The sequence below is a fragment of the Myotis lucifugus genome, unplaced genomic scaffold (assembly GCF_000147115.1).
Source record: "Myotis lucifugus unplaced genomic scaffold, Myoluc2.0 scaffold_1, whole genome shotgun sequence".
Taxonomy (NCBI): Eukaryota; Metazoa; Chordata; class Mammalia; order Chiroptera; family Vespertilionidae; genus Myotis; species Myotis lucifugus.
The window spans coordinates 15,650,250-15,671,562 of record NW_005871049.1 but is presented as its reverse complement, the minus strand read 5'-3'; the positions used below and the strand labels follow the sequence as shown (position 1 = coordinate 15,671,562).

Here is a 21,313-nt window from a genome sequence, read left to right as displayed (position 1 = left end):
GGCCCAGACAGGCTAAAGGCAGGGAAACAGGAGTCTGCAGCTTCTCAAACTAACCCCAAAACCAGCATCTAAGAACTACAGGAATCCACAGCCAAGCTGGCAAATTAACAACATTTGGGCTTTTTAACTCTCCAGAGCACTCTTCAGGCCCTTTGAGACTAACGCAGGGCTCATGGGACCCTACAGCTGCCCACAGTCCGTGAGCTCAGCTCTTTGCAATCAATCTCCTCTCTTTGCTCCCCTGTCCCCTCCCCAAAGGACTCTGATTTTCCCAACTATCAGGGCAGAGGCCTGATGCCGAGTCTTTCACGAGAACATACGCATTTTGAAATGGAAAAAGACAAGGGGGTGGGCATACATTTCAGAGAAAGACATCTCCAGTCTTTTCCGTGAGCCCTTTGATATCTAGTACCAAGGTAGGCTGCGAGGAAATCCGAGATCCTCAGCCTGAGGTCCCGCATCCGCTAGCCTCGCCTTCCATTTCTCTCACCTTCCCAAGTGTCCATCAAGAGCACGGGCGCTGTCAGCATGGGGCAAGTCACCTGTGGCTCTTACACTCCGGCCACATGAAACGTTCCCGACCCGACCAGAACTCACTATCTGAGGATGACCCACCTGTGGGCAAAATAAGCCCTAAAGCACGACTCATAGGTCTCAATATTATCTCACCCAAAGGCGGACTTGGAAGTATTAGCCAGGCTTTTTCTTTAATTTTCACATAAGTGCAATCAGTGTATACACCACTTCTCTCATTTATCATGACAAATACTTTTCTATGGTTTTCAAAATTGTTCTTTTCCATCATTGTGTGTGTGTGTGTGTTCTGCTTCTAACACGGGCTGTGGTTCCTTTGGTGCTATAAACCAGCAGTGGTGGATGGAAGAGTGCTGAACTTTAAATAAACCAGCAAAATCTGAATATAGCTGCTCTTGCCCACCTAATGTTGCAGAGACAGAAAAAAGAATGAAGCAGAGGATAAAGGTCAGGAAAGCAAAAGTAGGAGAAAGATGCTTAGTATAATCTGTAGCAAACAGTCTTAAAATTTCAAATTGGAGTAGATTTAGCAAAAGAAAATTTCAACCCAGAAACAAATCACATAACTGTCTAGATGTCCGCTTCCATGTATGTAATTTATGTAAAAATAACAATTAGTAGCTGCTAAAACTTTCCATCTGTTCATCTATTAATAAAACAAACAAAACCAATGCCCCAAATAATGTACTAAAAAATCAGAATAAACTTCACATTCTGCCTTAGGTTTAAAATATGGAATCCACTAAAAAATCTGGGTATAGCCTGGCTGGCGTGGCTCAGTGGTTGATTGTTGACCTATGAACCAGGAGGTCATGGTTCCATCCCTGGTCAGGGCACATGCCTGGGTTGCAGGCTCGATCCCCAGTGTGGGGCACGTGGGAAGCAGCCCATCAATGATTCTCTCTCATCATTGATGTTTCTATCTCTCTGTCCCTCTCCTTTCCTCTCTGAAATCAATAAAATGTTTAAAAACACACACATACACACAAAACTCATGTTAAAAAAATATATACACATACATACATATATACCTGGGTATAAAATCCTACTCATGATTATATTACTTCATCTGTTCTAGTATTATTGTAAATGACAATGATGACATTATCAAACACAAGCCAAACACCAATGATAGTATCTAGGAGAACAATTCACCATGTAAACTCCATGTCCACTTGGCTGTGTGTTGAGCTTGGATAAGAGACAGAAGTAGTTACTAAATGCTTTGTCAAAACAGAATTTCCACCTGGATGGAGACTGGAGCACTGATGGCCTGAGCGAGAGTCAGTGCTCAGGTGGGACACTCTCCTCACCCCAGGCCCCGCCGAGGAAGCTTCTGCAAACAGCCTCCGTGGCTCTTCCCCACCACCCGCCCGCAGGTACCATGCCTGGATCTGTACCTCTTAAAAGCTTTTAAAACATTCTTCCTTCATCCCAATGTCATACACACCTCCCTCACCAAGAGCTGTAGAGAACCAACCAGACTGGGACTAGAAATGTATAGTTACTACCCACAGCAGTCTATCTGCACCAGTAACTTATGGAACACACATGTGCTCAATTTCCTCCTAGCCTTGACTTTCCATTTTAATTTGTTTTCCCTGGTCTACTTTATTAGTACTACTTTCTACTTTATTGTATATCTTCTTATAAACTGATTTAAATCCTCTGTACAATGAAACATACATGTATGTCTGCACCACCACACAGACTGGAACACAATGCCCAGATGTGTGAGCTGAGTGAGCTTTTTTAGCGGCCACTCTCAGGCTTATAAGAGTTAGCTGCATCCCCTGTCCGTGCTTCTATTATACAACTTGGCACACTGTGCTGTTATTACATGCCAGTCGTTCTTGGGTGGACTCAGTTCCTGAGGAGTAGTATGTGTGCCATAAATGTTTGAAGAGAAATTTAGATGTAGATGAACACAGAGCGATGGTTAACTGTGTGTCACCTCGACGGAGCTAAGGGATGCCTAGATGGATGGTAAATGCTATTTCTGGATGTGTCTGTGAAGGGTCTTTGAATTGTAGACCGAGTAGAGAGGCTGCCCTCATTAATGCAGGTGGGCATCATGCAATCTGCTGAGCAGCTGAAGAGAGCACAAAGGCAAAGGCAAAGAAAGGGCAAGTTTGCTTTTTCTTTTTGCTTGAACTGAGGTATCTTCTCCTGCCCTGGGACATGGGTGCTCCTGGGTCTCAGGCCTTGGACTAGGACTGGGAGTGACACCACCAGCTTTTCCTGGTTCTCCAGTCTGCAGACAGCAGGTCGTGAGATGCCTCAGCCTCTATGCTCATGTGAGCCAAAGCCTATAATAAACCTCCTCTGATCTATCTATCTGTATCTGTATCTGTATCTGTATCTGTATCTGTATCTATATCTATATCTTATTGATTTTGTTTCTCTGGAGAACCCTGAATACACATATCTTAATGTTTTATTTTAATAGTTAAAATTGTTGCTAATTAACCCCAAATCTTCAAAGCACTTGTAGTGATCCTATCTTGGTATCTGAATTACAACTTCAATTATCAGACTCCTAGATAGCACCACTCAGATAAACGAATACTTCTCCAAATGAATGTACTAACACAAGACTTAAAAAACAACACAGAAAAGGAAACCCCAATCACCTGAATAAGATAAAGTTTCTGTCACCACTGTTTCAAGTAAAAACATTCCCAATATAAAAGAAACACATTTTTTAGAAAAGATACTGACTTTTGTTTTTTAAAAATATTAACTGCACTATATCTTGATCCTTGAGTACGTAATGTCTTTTTAATATTCTGTGTGTGAAAATATGAAGTATGCACAGAGCACCTCTGCTGCGTATCCAAGCACAATGCTGTCGAGAGGAAAAGCAGAGGTGTGACTGTCGGAGTCGAGAGCTGAACTACCTGCTTCTTCCCGAATCACTACTTTTTTTTTTTAATATATTTTATTGATTTGTTTACAGAGAGGAAGGGAGAGGGATAGAGAGTTAGAAACATCGATGAGAGAGAAACATGGATCAGCTGCCTCCTGCACAACCCCTACTGGGGATGTGCCCACAACCAAGGTACATGCCCTTGACCAGAATCGAACCTGGGACCCTTCAGTCTGCAGGCCGATGCTCTATCCACTGAGCCAAACTGGTCAGGGCCCAAATCACTACTTTTTAAGTTGAGATAATTGTGGATTCCCATGCAGCTGTACGACATAATACAGAGAAATCCGGCCTACCCTTTACCCAGCCTCTTCCAATGGCAACACCTTGCAAAACTACAGAACAACCTCAGGATCAGAATACTGACACTGATTACAATCAAGACACGGAGAATGTCCAGCAACCCAAGGATCTCTCCTGGTGCCCTTGACAGCCACGCCCACTCCCCTCCTCAGCCCCTGGCAGCCACCAATTCCTCCTCCTTTCCTGTAATGTAAAGACTTCCTCTTCAAGGTAAAATTCACCGAGTGACAAATGACATAATGACCGAAACAGCCAGAGTCAGAAACCCACATTCCGGCAACAGGTGAAGAGGATTTTAGGTGCATTTCATTCTTCCAGCAGCTGGGAGCCATTACGCTGAAAATGAAAGCACCTGGAAGCTAACTGCAGGGTGTTACTTTAAAGATCAAAATGGAAATCTCAGAATTTCAAGCTCAGGTTCAACATGGCCTTTCAAGTTAATCAAGTTCAAAGGACAGAAGATAATTTTCAAGAACCATGTGAAACACATAAAAAAGAAAAGAAAAGGGCCAAACGACAGGAAGTCTCCGTGAAGCCATTTTAGTAGCAGCAGATAGCAGCTGAATGGTCTCCTCACAACCACAGTCAGATGACTTCCTTAACCGCTGTCAGCATTTCCTTTGGTAAAGGAAAAGAAAACCCACACTTACCCCGACCACTAATGAGCAGCCTTGATTCTAAGGCTACTCAACGTCCAAGGAAAGAGTCACCTGTTACATTAGCAGCAGGGCCATCGTCTTCAGAAGCTGCATGAACTTTCTCTTTCCTATAAACTGTCCAAACACTTGCAGAAAGAGAGACTCTTAACATCACGCGCTTAAATAATCTTATTTGTACACACAGTTACGTCTCACTTCATGGCGGGTTTACGTTCCCAGGAATGCATCGTTAGGAGATCCTGTCATTGTGTGAACATCACAGAGTGCACTTACACAGACCTAGATGGGACAGCCCACTGCACACCGAGGCTATGTGGTCCAGCCTATGGTCTATACGTCATGTTACTGTAAAAAATACTGTAGGCAACTATAACACAGAGGTAAGTATGTCTGAATCCAAACATAGAAAAGGTACAGTAAAAACATAGTGTAAAAGATAAAGAATGGTACACCTGTATAGGGCATGTACCTTGAATGGAGCTTGCAGGACTACAAGTTGCTCTGAGTGGGTGGTGGGTGAATGGGAAGGCCTAGGACATTGCTATCCCCTACTGAAGACTTTATAAATACTGTACACTAAGGCTACAGTAAATTTATTTTTAAAACTTTCCTTTTTTCAATAATAAATAAAACATAGCTTACTGTAACTTTTTTACTTTATAAACATTTTAATTTTTTTAACTTTTCAACCCTTGAGACATTTAGCTTAAAACAGAACACATTATACAGCTGTACAAAAATGTTTTCTTGATTTATGTCTTTATTCTATAAGCTTTATTTTTAGAATTAAAGAAATTTTTTTTTTTACTTTCTAAACTTTGTAGTTAAAGACAAAAACACACACATTAGCCTATGCCAACACAAGGTCAGGATCACCTACATCACCGCCTTCCACCTCCACACCTTGTCCCACTGGAAGGGCTTCAGGGACAATAACACCCATAGAACTGTCTTCTTCTACGATAACGGTGCCTTCTTCTGGAACACCTCCTAAAGGACCCGACTGTCGCTCTTCTCATGGAGGTGTCGCTCTTTCCAGAAATATGTCCATGATGGTTTGGTTTGTTTCTTTTCTTCATCACAGATTTTCTTGTAACCAGATAATGCACCATCCAAACCAGGGGTCCTCAAACTACAGCCCGTGGGCCACATGCAAATACAAATATTGTATTTGTTCCCATTTTGTTTTTTTACTTCAAAATAAGGTATGTGCAGTGTGCATAGGAATTTGTTCATAGTTGTTTTTTTTTAACTATAGTCTGGCCCTCCAACGGTCTGAGGGACAGTGAACTGGCCCCCTGTTTAAAAAGTTTGAGGACCCCTGATCCAAACCTTTCGGTGTTCGAGTACAAATCTCTTAAGGCGCCTTTTAAGGCACCTGCTGAGGTCTGCAAAAGCATCTGCTAAACCCTTCACTGTGAATTTCCTTGGGGGTTCTTCTTTTTTTCTTGCTTCTTCTTCAGCTATGCATTCCTATTCCACTTCCCACAACTCCTCATTAGCCATTCCTCCAGGAGCTCCTCAATGTCACCCTCATCCACACCCACATTCAAGTTGTTTGTTTACCATCTCAACCACAGCCTTGTTGATTTCTGCAACTACCTCATCCTGGGCAAATCCTTTGAAGTCATGAATGAACCTCTTGAGTGTCTTTCTTCCAGATGTCATTCATAGACTCCTGGGTGACATCACCCTAAACCCAAGCAAGGTTCTTAAGCAAACCTTGAACATCATAGACGTAATCTTTCCAGAATTGCATCAGTGTCTTCTCAATGTCTCCTTCAGTGTTAGCAACAGCCCGGACACAGGTCCTCCTCAGGTCGTAGGCCTTAAAAGCTTCTGTAACTCCTCGACACAATGGTTGGGTCAAAGAGTGATGTTTGGAGGGAAACACACCACTTTGATAGTGAAATGACAGCGGAGTTCTCACTAGGTGGCAGGAATTTTTTTGCTCCATTAAAATCTTATGAGACCAGTGTCATATTGGTGGTCTGTTGTTGACCAAAACATTATTATGCGTCACATGACTGTATTACTTATACACTATTTTTTACTCTCCAAAACTCTTTGCTCCATCTCAATTTCTAGCTAAAAGACGACCATGTTTCTTTGAGTTGAGTTTTGTGTGTGTGTGTGTGTGTTTGTTTTTTTAATTAACATCACAGCAGGTATAACAAGCAGTAAGTAGTATGTTTATATTAGAATAAGGGGAATTCAGTAAGGTTGTTGGTAAAAAGCAAGTGCAGTTCCAACAAGAGCAACTATAACAAAATATAACTTATAAAAGGATACAATAGAACCCAAACAGTGATTAGAAATAAACCTAAGAAAAGATGTACAAGAACTTTATGGAGAAAAATTTTTAAAAAGACCTATATAACTTTAGAAAAGATTATGCACTGGGTATGACTATGTCAGTCCCGCCCCAAATGAAATCAATGAAATTCCAATAAAATCTCCAGGGGATTTTTCACAGAACTCAAAGAGTAATCTTACAGTGTATAAAATAGAAGTCATAAAAACATAATGGTGAATGAATATAACAAATTGTAGAAGGATCCTCCAATATCATTATATAACTAGAGGCCTTATGCACGAAATTTGTGCAAGAGTAGGCCTTTGCAGGCCCGGCTGCCTTGGCCCTCGCAGCCCTGGCTTCGTCCGGAAGGTCATTCGGCTGCCTGGTCTAATTAGCATATTACGCTTTTATTATTATAGATAATCTTAAGTATACAAAATAGGTATCGAGATGAATTCATATGTACTAATACTGTTACTTATACTTAAAAAGCATGACAGGAATCTATAATAATAAAAGTGTAATATGCTAATTAGACCGGACGGCCAAACAGTGGAACTGTCCAGACGACCTTCCGGGCAACCTGCTGGCCGAAGCCAGGGCAGCTGATGTGGCTGCGAGGGCCATACCTCTTGCAAGAATTTCGTGCATCAGGCCTCTAGTGATAACCATAAAATTTTATCAAATTCAGAATAGTAGTTACTGAAGAGAATGGGATCAGAGAGGTATAAACTGTAATTTCAGTTTTATTTATAATCTCTTATTTCTTAAACTGGGTGATGGGTACAGAGATGTTTATTATATTATTCCCCAGTCTTTAAACTCTGTTTGTATGTCTTAAATACTCCATAAAAAAAAAGAATGCCTTTTATTTGAGAACCATGTTATGACATGACCTAGCAAACACAATCTAATAAACTACATCAGCACCACCTTGTTAAAAACATGGATTACTAGGCTATACAAGAATCAGAATTTCTGGGAGGGAGGTCATGTGACTCTAAGGCACAGACTCATTTTGGAACTCTTGGTAACCATTAATCCATCAACAAAATCAGTTCCAATCTGACAATGAGATACTAAAGTGCTTAAGATTGCCTAATCACTTTCCAACTGAAGCAAATGTCCACAATGTGGACTCTAATTTGAGAGCAAAATCGTACAAATTTTAAAGTAGCGTATCTTTTACTATAGACCCCCCTAAAAGGTAAGACATGTAAAAAATTAGAAATGTCTTATAAAGTAATCGCATCAAATGATTCCATTGCAGAACATAATTCATATACATCCTCTACAGGGAATATGTCATAGCAAAATTCCACTGAAGAGGAATTATTTTGACGTTTTAAACCACACGAATCTGCTACACGCATCAACACTGAAAAGACTCACTTACCGGGGCTTTCCACTCTCTTATAGTGGTAGGGATTGATGCACACCTCCTTCTGCTTGGAGCCGAAAGGAAACTCGCAGCATTCCAGTGGTTTCAGTTCATGGTGGCTCTGCAGGTCGGGCCAGCGCCACACTCGGCAGTAAATGACATGAGGCAGTCCCTTCCGGTGGGAAACCTGCAGCCTGCCATCCAGAGAGCGGGGGATGGTGACACAGTTGCTGGGCTGCCCCGGGCAGCTCAGGGCCTTTTCCAGTTCCTCCATGGCCCCCTTCTTTTTCTTCAGTTTTTTCACCAAAGCATCCACCGCTTTCTCTGCCCATTTTTCTTCTTCGTCGCCCTGCTTCCACCCGAGAAGTCTCTTCACGGCTGGACTTGTGAAGGAAAATAAACTTGTCACGTTCATGGTGATGGCACCAGTCAGACACTCCTTGTTTATGGTAAAATACAGGAGCCTCCAAATGCAAAAGGACCAGAGGAGGGATTTCCCTTTATTTACATAGGACTCTCCTTAGCTTCTTAGTCTTGAGGTGCTGAAAAGTAGGAAGGACCATTCCTAGTGTTTCAAAAGGTAACCCAGAGTCAGTACCTAGAAAAGAAAAAAGAAGAAAAAATGTTTAAAATCATCTCTATCACAAGCCACAAGTTATTAAAAAATTACTATGGGCCAGGTATGATTTTAAGTGCTTTTGTGTATTATAGTATGATATGAACTGAACTATGTCCCTCCTAAAACTCATGTTAAAACCCTAACCCCCAACATCACTATATTTGGAGAGGGAGCCCCTAAGGAAATAATGAAGGTTAAATGAGATGATGAGGGTGGGGTCATATCTGATAGGAATGGTGGCTTTACAAGAAGAAGGGAGGGTATCTCTTTCTCTCTCTCTCTCCCCCATGCACTGAGGGAAGGCCATGTGAGGACACAGAGAGAAGGCAGCCATCTGCAAGCCCAGAAGAGAAAACCAGAAACCAATTGGCTGGGACCTTGATCTTGGACTTCCTAGCTTTCAGAACTGTGACAAATAAATGTCTGTTGTTTAAACCACACAATCTATAGTACAGTAAGGCCTCATGTAATGTTCTCAATAGGTTCTGCGACTTTAAGCAAAACAATGTATAAGGAATCCGATTTTTACCATAGGCTAACTGATACAAATAAGAGTTCGTATGGCATCTCATCAACGTTATAACAAAACGTTGAACAAAATGACGTCATTCAAGGACCTGCTACACTTTGTTATGGCAGCCCAAGCAGACTAACACACAGCATTTAATCCTTTAAATAATCCTTTCAGCTAGGTAATAAAAGCACTGTCATTTTACAGATGAATAAACTGAGACACAGTTTTAAAAGTAGTGTGTTACTGCCAGGCCGGTGTGGCCCAGTGGTTGAGCATCGACCTATGAACCAGGAGGTCACGGTTCGATTCCCCCACATGCCTGGGTTGTGGGCTCGATCCCCAGTAGGGGTCATGCAGGAGGCAGCCAATCAATGATTCTCTCTGATCATTGATGTTTCTGTCTCTCTCTCCCTCTCCCTTACTCTCTGAAATTAATAAAAATATATTTTAAAATAAATAAATACATAAAAAATAAAAAGTAGTGTGTTACCGTTTACATGATTTCTGAGATAGAAGCAATAGACACCTTAGTACAAAACAGTTCAAGTTCTCACCAGATATTATAGTGTTTTATATTTAGATTCATTTATAGCACTAAAAGTGTATTTTAAGACACACCTGAATCAACAAAAACAAAGGTTTTCATTTGTTCAAGTATTTTTAATGCTAAAAGGAGGGGTAGTTATATTTTTACCACATAAATGTAGCAACAATTTAGGGTACTTATTCAATGAACAAGCATATGTCTATTGGCCACAGGATATGTAAGGTAAGAAATTTATTTCACACTTTTTCAAATTTGCTTTCTATGGCCATGAGCAGAATGATTTACCAAATTCTTTAGTGAAGTTGTCTCATTTAAACCTTCTAGTTACCTTTAGCCAGATGTAAGCACAAAAGGTGAGAAAGATTAAAGAGGGTAACTTTACACAAACTCTGGCTAAGGTGCAGTAGCATGTATCAAACCAACCTCCTCCCAAAAATTACTATAAAAGCTGTATAAAATGCAAACAAACTAGGGTGGGGGAGCCTGGTTTTTAATGGCATGAAAAATCAACCAAGGTGCCCAACCGGTATTGCTCAATGGTTAAGTGTTGACCTATGAACCAGGAGGTCATGGTTTGGTTTTGGTGGGGACACATGCTGGGGTTTCCGGCTTGATCCCCAGTGGGAGCCGTGCAGGAGGCAGCCAATTCATGATTCTCACTCATCATTGATGTTACTCTCACCCTCTCCCTTCCTCTCTGAAATCAATAAAAATATATATTTTTTAAAAAGCAACCAAGGTACTCAGGACCATAGTGGCCAAGATATTGGAGAAAAGGAGAAAGCAATGAAGTGAGCTGAGCATTCTTCATTGCTTTTCTTTTCAAGGCATTTGCAAAGCCTATGCTATGAATAGCAAGAGGCCTAGTAGCCATACTGAAAGAGGCTAAAGACCCAAGCAGAGATTTCAGTAATCTTATGGTGGAGACAAAAAAAAAAAAAAAATTGGAGTTGAGGGCCTGCTAAGAAGAAGGCCTGGTGAGTACACTAGGCTTTTAGTTCAGACCCATAAGGGCAAAAATGACATGGACCAGTTTTTATACTACAACATAGCTTAGAATCATCTTAATACTAAAATGGATCAAGGTGATGAGAAAAGAGAAGAGTGACAGAGGTAGATAATGGCCAAGGCTTTACCAAAACTGACAATAGCCATCTAGCCACAGATTCATGAAGCCCTATAAATCCCCAAAAGGATAAATACAATGAAATAACATCCTTAGCATGCCAAATGTAAATAAAGAGCTGATAACTCAGAATTCTATACTTAGTAGAAAAAATCATGCAAAGAAATGATTGTGAAATAAAGATGTTTTCCAACAAACAAAATCTGAGAAAACTGGCTTCCAGAAGGAATTCTTCAGGCAGAAGGAAAAAGTTCCTAGAAAGAAACAAGGAACTGCAGGAAAGAATGAAGAGTTTCAGAAGGGTAAATAAGGGTAAGTCTAAATGAATACTGATGTCACAAAACAATAATAGGAATCGCTTTGGTGTTTAAAACATACAATTAAGATGCATAACCCAAAAAAAGCAGAAAGGGCTAAATGAAGTTGGTGTTCTAAGCTCCCTCTATTACCCAGGCTACAGTAAAGAATTAAATTATTATTGATATAAGTTTTAAAGTCATGTCATAATAAAGCAACCACTGAAAGAATAATTTAAAAACTATAAAAAGGTAATAGTAGTTTTAAAATATGTAAATTATTTTTTAAAATATGACTAATACAAAGAATATAAGGGAAAAAAGAAGCAAATAGTGGATGGGACAAATAAATAACAATACAATTTAGATCTAATCCCCAAAATATCAGCAATTACTTAAATATAAACAGATTAAATATGTAAGTAAAAGATGGGGGTGAGGATGGGGAGCTCCTCTTAACCACAGTGTACTTACGAGAGACACAGATTAAATATAAGGACGGAGAAAGGTTGATAGGAAGGATGGTTATTCTTACCAAAATGCTGGCAAAGCTAGCCAATCAGACAAAATAGGCTTCAAAATAGAAGCATAATCAGATATAAAAAGGGACATTTCATAATGTTAAAAGAGTTAATCTACCATGAATATATCACAATCCCCACCATGAATATATCAAATTTTTATGCACATAGTAACAGTCTCAAAATACATAAGCAGAAACTGACAGAATGAAACTAATAAAGAGAGAACCCACAAGCTAGTGGAAGATTAACACAGTAACTGATAACACAAGCAAACAAAAATCAATAGATACAGAAGATTAACAATGTCTTTAAAAACTTGATCCAATTCATATACGTATATCATTGTATCCAAGAACTGTAGAGTGCAAAATACCTTCAAATACACATGGAATATTTACCCAAAATGACCATATAATGAGCCATAAAACAAATCTCCATACAGAGCAAAACCATACAGAATGTGTCCTTTGATCATAGCATAACTAAGAAATCAGTAACAAAATGTTGTTATTAAAAATAATTATACTTTTAAATAATCCATGGGTCAAAAAGAAACCACAGTGGAAATTAGAAACCCTTTTTAACTTAATGATTATGAAAATATGATAAATCAAAACCTGTAGGATATGGCTCAAACCATGCTTAAAGGGAAATGTATACTCTTAAATGCATATATTGGAAAGGAAAGATAAAGCTGAAAACCAATATTCTATGTATCCACCACAAGAAAAAACATTAAATTAAATCCAAAAAAAGTAGAAGGAAATGACAGTAGTTATTTAAAAAAAATAATAGAGAAAACCTATAAAATCAAAGTTGGTTCTTTGAAAAGACTAATAAAATTGAATAAACCTCTAGAAAAAATAGTTAATAAAAGAGAAGGCATTTATTATCAATAACAAATAAAAGGGGAAAATCATTACTGATCCTCGAAATTAAAAAAGATAATGATTATGAACAGCTTTCACAGCACACTGTGCATGTCCATAGCTACTCTGTGGTCATTTACACATCTTTCTCATTATATTAAAATAAGGAATTCAATGTTCTGTCTTCCTATCTTTGGAGTCCAGCACAGTGCCTGGCACATAGCAGATTCTCAACAAATGTTTAGCTCATTGGAGAAATCAGAAGGCCAAGTGTGGGGCTTCAACTTTATTCAATATTTAGTATGAATAAATATTACCCAATATGAATATTATTTAATAGGCTGTAGCAGTCAGTAGTTTCCTTTTTAAAGTAAAGATTTTTTGCCCAAATTTACCAGTTCTTTTCACGCTGGTATTATTTTCATTTAACAGGAAACAAAATGATGCTATTATCAAAAGTCACACTTGGTCAGAGTGTACCTATTGACATGATCATTTACTAAAAGTTAGCTTTGCAAAGGAACAAGAAAGACAACTTCTGTCTAGTCCTCGAGTCACAATTTATGAAGGGAATATATTTCTTCTTGTTCTATATGTTATTTTCTTTTATTCCAAAAACTGCTTCTTTATAGTTTAGCCAATAATTTTTAAGTAGAGGGGGTGAGTTATTGAAAAATCACTTGAGGTTACTTGAAGCTCTATCACTGATGGGTTTGTTACACTAATACATGTGTTGGGGGGTGGCAGGGGATTAAGAACCACCATTTCAGACCTGTTTTAACTAACCAAACTGACATTCATCCAACATCACTGTACTGAGCACTGTGCTTCTCCAAGGAAAGAGGCACAGATGTCTACATACTGAGGGAGCTCACATTCTAATGCAAGAGCCAGTGCCTAACTATGATGCTATGTGGTGAAAGCTCTAAAACAGGCACCAATAACATAGAAAAGCAGAAAAAAAAGAGAGAACCATTAATTCCAGGATTTCACGAAGTTCGTCAACAAGGAAGGATCAGACAGGCCTTAAAGGATGGGTAGAATTCTGTGAAACAACAGAGCTAACATTTTGAGCAATCATTACCTGACAGAATCTGTTCCAAGCACTTCACATCTATTAACTAGTTTAATCTTTGCAACAAACCCTCCAAAGTGACCGCTAATTTTACAGCTAGGGAAAGGGGAATGTAGAAAGTTGTATGACTTGCCCGAGGTTGTGTATGTACACAGCCGTGTGGCAGAGTCAGAGTCTGAACCCATGCGTCTGGCTCGGCAGCCTCCATTTCTTTTAGTAACCACGTTTTTGTTGTTGTTAATCCTCACCCGAGGATATTTTTCCATTAGTTTTTAGGGAGAGTGGAAGAGAGAGGGAAAGACAGAAACACCGATGTGATTGAAACACATCGACTGGTTGCCTCCTTCATGAGCCCTGACCAGGACCCGGGCCGGGGAGGAGCCTGCAACCCAGGTACGTGTCCTTGACCGAAATCAAATCCGGGACCCTTCAGTCCGCAGGCTGACACTCTAACCACTGAGCAAACCGGCTAGGGCTAACCACTTTTCTAAATTGCTAGTTTTAACAGACACACAATAGAAATGCTAGGGTTCAAGGTGGTGAGAGACAATACAAGACTGATAAGAAGGGCAGGGGTAAGACGTTGAAGGGCCTGTGATACACCTCATTCTGTAGACTAGTGGACGGTTTTAAATGAGAGCATCGACATGACTAGATCTATGCTTTAGAAAGACAGCTAAGGTGATATCCTCAATACAGGAAGTCTTCTCCATACAGAGACAAGACAAAAACAGAAACAAAACATACGGCTTCAAAATACTGCAGGGGCCAGTTAGGGGGTGAATGTCTTGATGTCACTCACAAAAATCAAAGGGCCAAGATCACACCCTTTGCATATAAATGCACAGATGACCCAAAATGCAGGCTGATCACTAATTTGTGTGTTTCTGAGTTAAGCACTTTTCTAATATATCCAAGTCAAACAGGTCATCTACCTCCCATTAGGAATTCAAATAAGTCCATGATACTCTGTCCTTGGCAAGACAACTCATTTTTTTCTGCCCCTTTTTGTACTTCCTGCTTTAGTTTATGTCAAAAGTTAAGTGGCCTTATCAGTTTAAAGTGCAAAATAAAAACATGAGTCAGCAAACAGAGATTTCCTTCCCGCTTCTCCAAATACAAACATTTCACACTGACAAAAAAAAAGAAAAAGAAAAAAACCATTAATCTAGTAAAGAACCCCCCAGAAGCCTTAAAATATGGAGATCTTTGTTTCACTTTTAGAAACTTAGTCTGAAATATTCTGAACTAGAAAAGGTAAAAAGTTTTTGTACAAAGGTTTTCATCAGAGCATTATTTATTATGGGGGGAAAAAGAAGTATCTAATAATTGGAAAATAGTTATGTAAGCTATAGTACAATTCATTCAACAGACTGTTATATAACCCTTTAAAATTATGCTTATAAAAACGACGTAATAACTGGGAAAAACCCTTAAGCAGAACACAGAGTGATATCTATAACATAAACAACTATGCAGATACACCAAAATATGAACAGTGGCTGGGTATGCAAGGTTAGTACTCTCTCTCTCTCTCTCTCTCTCTCTCTCTCTCTCTCTCTCTTACTTTTCTAAACTTTCCAAACACTCTTTAATGACAAACTATAACTTTAAAATAAATGTTTAAAGCTTCTATATGTAATTTGCTAATTACAAAACAACAAAACTCAATTTCAGGAGCTCAAGCCACACACAATTCTCTACTTACATGCCAGCCTGGACCTGTAGTGCGATCTGGTTTCAGAAGTAATGAAAATGGGAGTTTAAAACAGGGTTCTCAGTTCAGAGCCCTTCCCTGTGGGTCCTGTTCCTGAGAAGGGTTTCTCTGAGCCCTGCCAGAAGCCAAATGAGAAAAATACGCCTTTTGACTCGGATATTTAATTTTGCAACTTATGTGGTGTTCCTTAATGTTAAAAGGGAAAAAAGCAAAAAAATTTAACAAGCCTTTAACTGCCGTGCGACTCGCTTTGTATTTAAAGGAAACCTAAGTAGCCAACTGGACCACCGCGGGCATTTCTTCATCTTACCTCTTCCAGCGAAGACACCCGTAATTATCTGACTGTGTGAATATCAACAAAACACACCCTCTGCCACTTCTAATGTTCAGATCCCAATTTCCACAGAAAGTTTTAAAAGGAAATTACTTTGATCTGTATCTGAAGATATATTTTTTAAGAAGGTGGGGGGTGGGGGGATAGGGGGTAGGAGATTAGCCACCAAGTGTTACAAACCAAGAACCTTTAATAAAAGGATGAGAAGGAGAGGAGACAGATAATGACCCAATGTCCTCTGTAGCTTCAGACCACTGCCACTTTACACATCTTGCACTGGCATGGGATTCAGTGAGCTAGACAAAATAAATGACCCCATTAAATATTGAAAGAATAATTAGGTTATTCAATAAAAATTAACATAAAATATATGCTCCAAAAAGTGACCGGGGTGAAAAAAATCAGAATCCTACTACCTTGAAAATAGAAGGTAAATGATCTATTTTCAATGACACAAGCAACTCACTTTTTAAAATTCATTTCTTGTTCTTTGGTTCATTATCTTAACTCTAAAGGTGAAACATCAAAGCATAAAGATCAAAAGAACCAAGGAACTAAAATCACAAGGTATTGGTTAACTTTACTTTGAAAATGGTTACAGTTGGATGAGTCGCTTAAGAAAAAAAGACAATTTTATAAAATTATCTTTCTATAAAAATATTTGATCCTTTTTTGGGGGAAGCGAGTACTTCCAAGTAAGCAAATAAACCGGGTGCACACTTCCTGACTCATGCCACTAGCTTTCTTCTTAAACAGATGGCCTTGCTTCTTTTTTTTTTTTATCCTCACCCAAAGATATTTTTCCATTGATTTTTAGAGAGAGGGAAAGACAGAGAGAAATATCGATGTGAGAGAGACACATTGATTGGTTGCCTCCTGCACTCGCCTCAACCAGGGCCCAGACGGGGGAGGAGCCTGCAATGCCCTCGACCAGAATCAGAATCAAACCCAGGACCCTTCGGTCCACAGGCCAATACCCTATCCACTGAGCCAAACCGGCTAGGGCTTAAACAGATAATCTAATGAATAAACAGAAAAAGTAAGACTTGAGTTTCTAAAGAAGAGCTACAGCAGGGCATCAGAGAAATCATAAGCAAACCATATGATTTTTGTAGTTTAGCATTTTTATATCTACAACACATCACTATAGGGAATGCTAAGGAGATGGAAAAGACGTGTTGCATAAAGTGATTGGTGGCAATATGAATTAGTATTAGGAAAAGGTATGTGTCATCTATCCTAACATCCAAGTTTAGATAGGATTCAAGGCCTGATGAGCATGCATAGCTAAATTAAAACATCAACAAAGGGAGAAAAAGATGAACATGGGAGAAGATCTGTAATGTAATTTTTCATTATTCCAAAATGGACTATTAAGAGTACAACTAAAAATGGTACCAACACGAAACAGTTCCTAATAAAAGCATGAAAGGTTACTTATTTTACAGATCCTTAAGGAAAATGATACATATTGACACCTAAGGCAGACAGAAAAAAAAAAGTTAACTTTTGCTACACAGGATAATGCCATTACAATGAACATAAAAACGGAGATGGGTTTTCTCTATTTCAGTCTCAGAAAACACCCCAAAGTAACAATGCTCTCTGATTTGGTTTCAACAATGTCCAAATGTTTCTTTTCCCCAGTTATCCCAACTCGTAACTAGCCTGCTTTTGAAATATTGGTATTGTAGAAGAAAACAGGTGAAGCGCCTCTGTTTCTTTTTCCTGTTTTAAAAGAGCAGTTAGCTCTTGACTTTCCACATTTCTCCATTTCAAACGGGTGAAAAGTAGCCCAAAATAACCAAAGGTAGCCCATCACCAACCAAAATAAGGGGTGGAGGACTTAGAAATAAGAAAAAAAAGTGAGAATAGATAAAATCTCTCTCCATTTCTTTTACAGATTCCAAAGCACTTGTGAAACAACCTACTTCATTGCTTGGCAGTTGGACTAAAGGGAACTCTACTTCGACAGAGTCCTCAGAAAAAGAAAACGTACTTAAACAATTTTCCTACGCGAGAAAGCAATGTGAAGATCCTTTGGGGATCACAGAACTCCACCAGGTTTTAAATCAAAGCATCAGCGAAGCCCTGCTGTCAACAACACCTAGAGTCAAATTTCACCTCACGGAACCCCTTACTATCAAGCCTTGTTTTGGTTACTTCCAAACATTTCCCAACCTTCTAAACATGTGATTGCTGGCACAATAACTAGTTTGCCATTTTCTCATGAACATGTTTATTTTTTTCAGAGAGTAATTTCCCAAATCTGGAGAGATGGGGGGTTGAAGGTGGGAGGGAGGACAAGCCACTTGAAAGCCTTTTTAGTGATGCAATTAGGCAGGTACTGTTGCCTTCACACACAGCTCCCAGCCTCTCAGGTGTGACTGAGTGACATGCTAGCAAGAGCTGCCATGTGGTGTCTCGACAGAGTGTTAGGTGAATGGGAATCTCAGGGATCGAAAAGAAAGGGAGTGCCGCGGGGACCCCGAATGCTAGCTTACCGACCACGTGTCCGTTCATCACCAGCTGTGACATTTCAGTCAAATGATTTCAAAAGTGGCGCCCCCTTGATGAAAACGCAGCAAGGGATGCCACAATTACAGGAGTCCCCAAGGTCAGACCTGTATGTGGCTTACAGTTTAGGTGTATAGTTGAGGAGTGCCAAGTAGGCTACTCAATGTATCTTCATTGCGTTAGAAAATTCTTTAGGACAGGAATGCTTTCATGTCCTGCTCTGCATACACAAGTCTGTCCGTCCATCCTGATAAAGCTGGGCTGTGTGTAAGCCAACTGGCCAATTTCTTAGTCAGAGAGATTCCATATAGAACAGCAAGTGTCAGTTCTGTTATGTTTCATTGGAGAACTAGCTATTTACTTAAGGAGACTGAAGGCGCTTTAAAGTTTTCTTCCTGTCAACGTCAGCAAACAAACTTGGCTTCTTTCTATATCTCCTTGACACTTCTTCCCAAAGTTGTATGGCATTCCTTAGTCCCACTGAATCCCCTTTCTTAAATTCAGCCTTGTCGTGGGAAACTGTCCTTCAGCACAGGGTGGCCTTCGAGAGAGCCAGCTCCCAAGTACCTCACCCTGACAAACTTCTCTAGATATCTCAAACACTGCTGAGTCACTGACCCGCGAGTGCTCACTCCTCAAACATAGGACATGGAAGACCGGAGGCATTTTAGAATTTAATTGCATTGACTACAAGAGGGGAGAAGTCTACAGTAGTTGTCTCTAAGAAAAAAGACTTCTCTTTGAGTCATTGTTATCATAGCAGAGCAATTCTACAGATGGCAAAGAATGCTAAATGTGGTAAATTTCCATTGAGTGGCCAGTTATGAATGGTTCATCATTAGCAAGCGAGTGAAATTAGTTTAATTGAGCTATTACTTACACAAGCATTATACTGATTGTTTTTACAAACATCTTACCGACTCCTTACAGGAGTTCTCTAAGGTATGTATCGTTATCTCGACTTTACTAATAAACCTGAATTCAGAGGTTAAGTAACTTTCTCGAGACCATGTTCTAGCAAGTGGTTGATCTACATTTTAAACCAGAATAGATACTAATGCCTATTCATCAGGTTTAAAAAAAAAAAAATGCACATGCCAAATTCACAGGAAAAATGGAATAGGCGGAAAAAACTACCCGTTATTTAAAAAAAAAATTACTGTTTCATTTTTTGGAACATTTTTCTCTTGTTCCACTGAACTCACAGGTGCTGTTTATGACAACAAACTTGCACATCTGTAGGGGTGAGCGGACATTCACGAGGCAGGACAGCCTGAACCCTCTCCCTATATTTAGATCCTTCAGTGCAGAGCTAATTGAATAATTTAATCTGGACCCTTTAGAAGGGAAACACATCCATATTCATCACAGGCATCAAAGGAAACATCTTTACAAGTTATATCCTTTTACAAACCAACATATGGTCTCACACCATTCTCCCAATTGTTGAACTCCTCCTCTGGGAAGAGCATGGAATTTTATTTCTTTTTTATCACTTGAAAAAATCACTTCCCTCCTAATTCAGTAAAACTGGGTGGAGGCCACTTCCTCCACAGGTGAGAGAAATAAAACTTGTTGATCTGTCATTGTCAGGAATTTTAAAGTTAACCATTTATTTTACGTACTTTCAACATGGGAACAAAAGGCAGGCTAAATCCGGAATAAGAAATCAGGGCTCCTTTCTCCAGACTTTCAAAATAAAACCCCTGCCGTGTTTCTGTCGTTCTAAGATGTTCCTAAATGAGAAAACAAGAGTCCTTCCCTCAGAATCAGAAGCAGGTTGCAATGGCAGCTTTCCACTTAGTAGCTGTACTGTGAGCAAAAAACTCTTCTCTGAGCTCCCATTTGCTTTTCCACAAAATGTTGACTCCACTACCTACCCCACTGGGTAGGTTAAATATAAATATGTGAAACTGATTTGAAAATTTTAACAAGCTGAAAAAGGTGACATTTTATTGAGAGCAGTTTCACAAATAAGAAAGCTAATTTTAACATTTTGTATATACAAAAAAATACCCCCCACAAAAAAAGTTTCTGTCTTTAGTTTTTATCTGTTCAGTGAAGTTCTAACTTTATTTTTTAAAAAACGATAAAAAGAAAAACGGATAAGCACTACAGTCATTCAATGCACTTGACAGACACCGATATTGTGCCCGACACTATGCAAAGCACTGGGACAGAGCACTGAACAAGAGACAAAAGCAGCCATTTTTAGGAAGTCCATGCCTTCAGGAGACCTACATTCCAGGGGTGATGGAAGGCCACGCTGAGAAGGTGACATTCGAATGGAAGCCTGAGGGGGGAGGGGGGAGCCGCGCGGATCTCTGGGGAAGCACAGGGCAGGCAGCGGGACTTGCGGGTACAAAGGCCCGGAGGCAGTAATGTGGTCGACCCGTTCCAACAGCAAGGAGCCCAATGGGACAGCAACACGGTGAGGAGAGAGACGCGGGAGGTGAGGTCGGAGAGGTGAGGGGAGCAGACATAGGAACCGCAGGGACTTGTTAGCTTTCCCTCTAAATTGAGATGGAAGCCGCTGGGAGATGTGAGGAGAGATGGAAGTTATGCCCTGACTGACGGTTTAACAAGACTGCAGGGCTGGCTGGGTTGGGATGGGAACAGGCGGAAAGGATGGAAGCAGGAAGCAGCAGGGAGACCAGTTGGGAAGCTGCGGCAATTGTTACAGTTTGAGATGATCGGGGTTTGGATTGTGACGGCAGAAGGGGTCAGGTGCTGGAGGTATTCTGAAGGCAGAGCCATGAACAAATACACTTTCCTGCTTACGTAAATCAACAAAAGAATTAACCATAAACTTGGAGAAATCGGTTTAATTTTTAGAAGGACTGTGGGACTGAGTATCTGAGGTGGGATCAAAGGTCACGGAAGAAGTAGACCAAGAGCGATCAGAGGAACAGCATGGAGGGAGTAACAACTAGATACAGTGATGGCGAACCTGTGACACGCGTGTCAGGAGGTGACACCCGAACTCATTTTTTTTTTGGTTGATTTTTTCTTTTGTTAAAATGGCATTTAAATATATAAAATAAAATAATCAAAAATTATAAGTCTTTTG

At 39.8% G+C, this 21,313-nt stretch overlaps 1 protein-coding gene across 2 annotated transcripts in view; it reads right to left on the bottom strand.

Moving 5' to 3' along the window:
* Positions 1-21,313, bottom strand: part of SMAD1 (SMAD family member 1) — a 67,855-nt gene that overhangs the window by 30,307 nt on the left and 16,235 nt on the right. For both annotated transcript variants that reach the window (XM_023754812.1, XM_006081742.3), the window contains exon 2: positions 8,121-8,703. In XM_023754812.1, coding sequence (XP_023610580.1) covers positions 8,121-8,520 — 400 coding nt within the window. In that variant the 5' untranslated portion in view covers positions 8,521-8,703. The remainder of the gene's footprint in view (positions 1-8,120; positions 8,704-21,313) is intronic.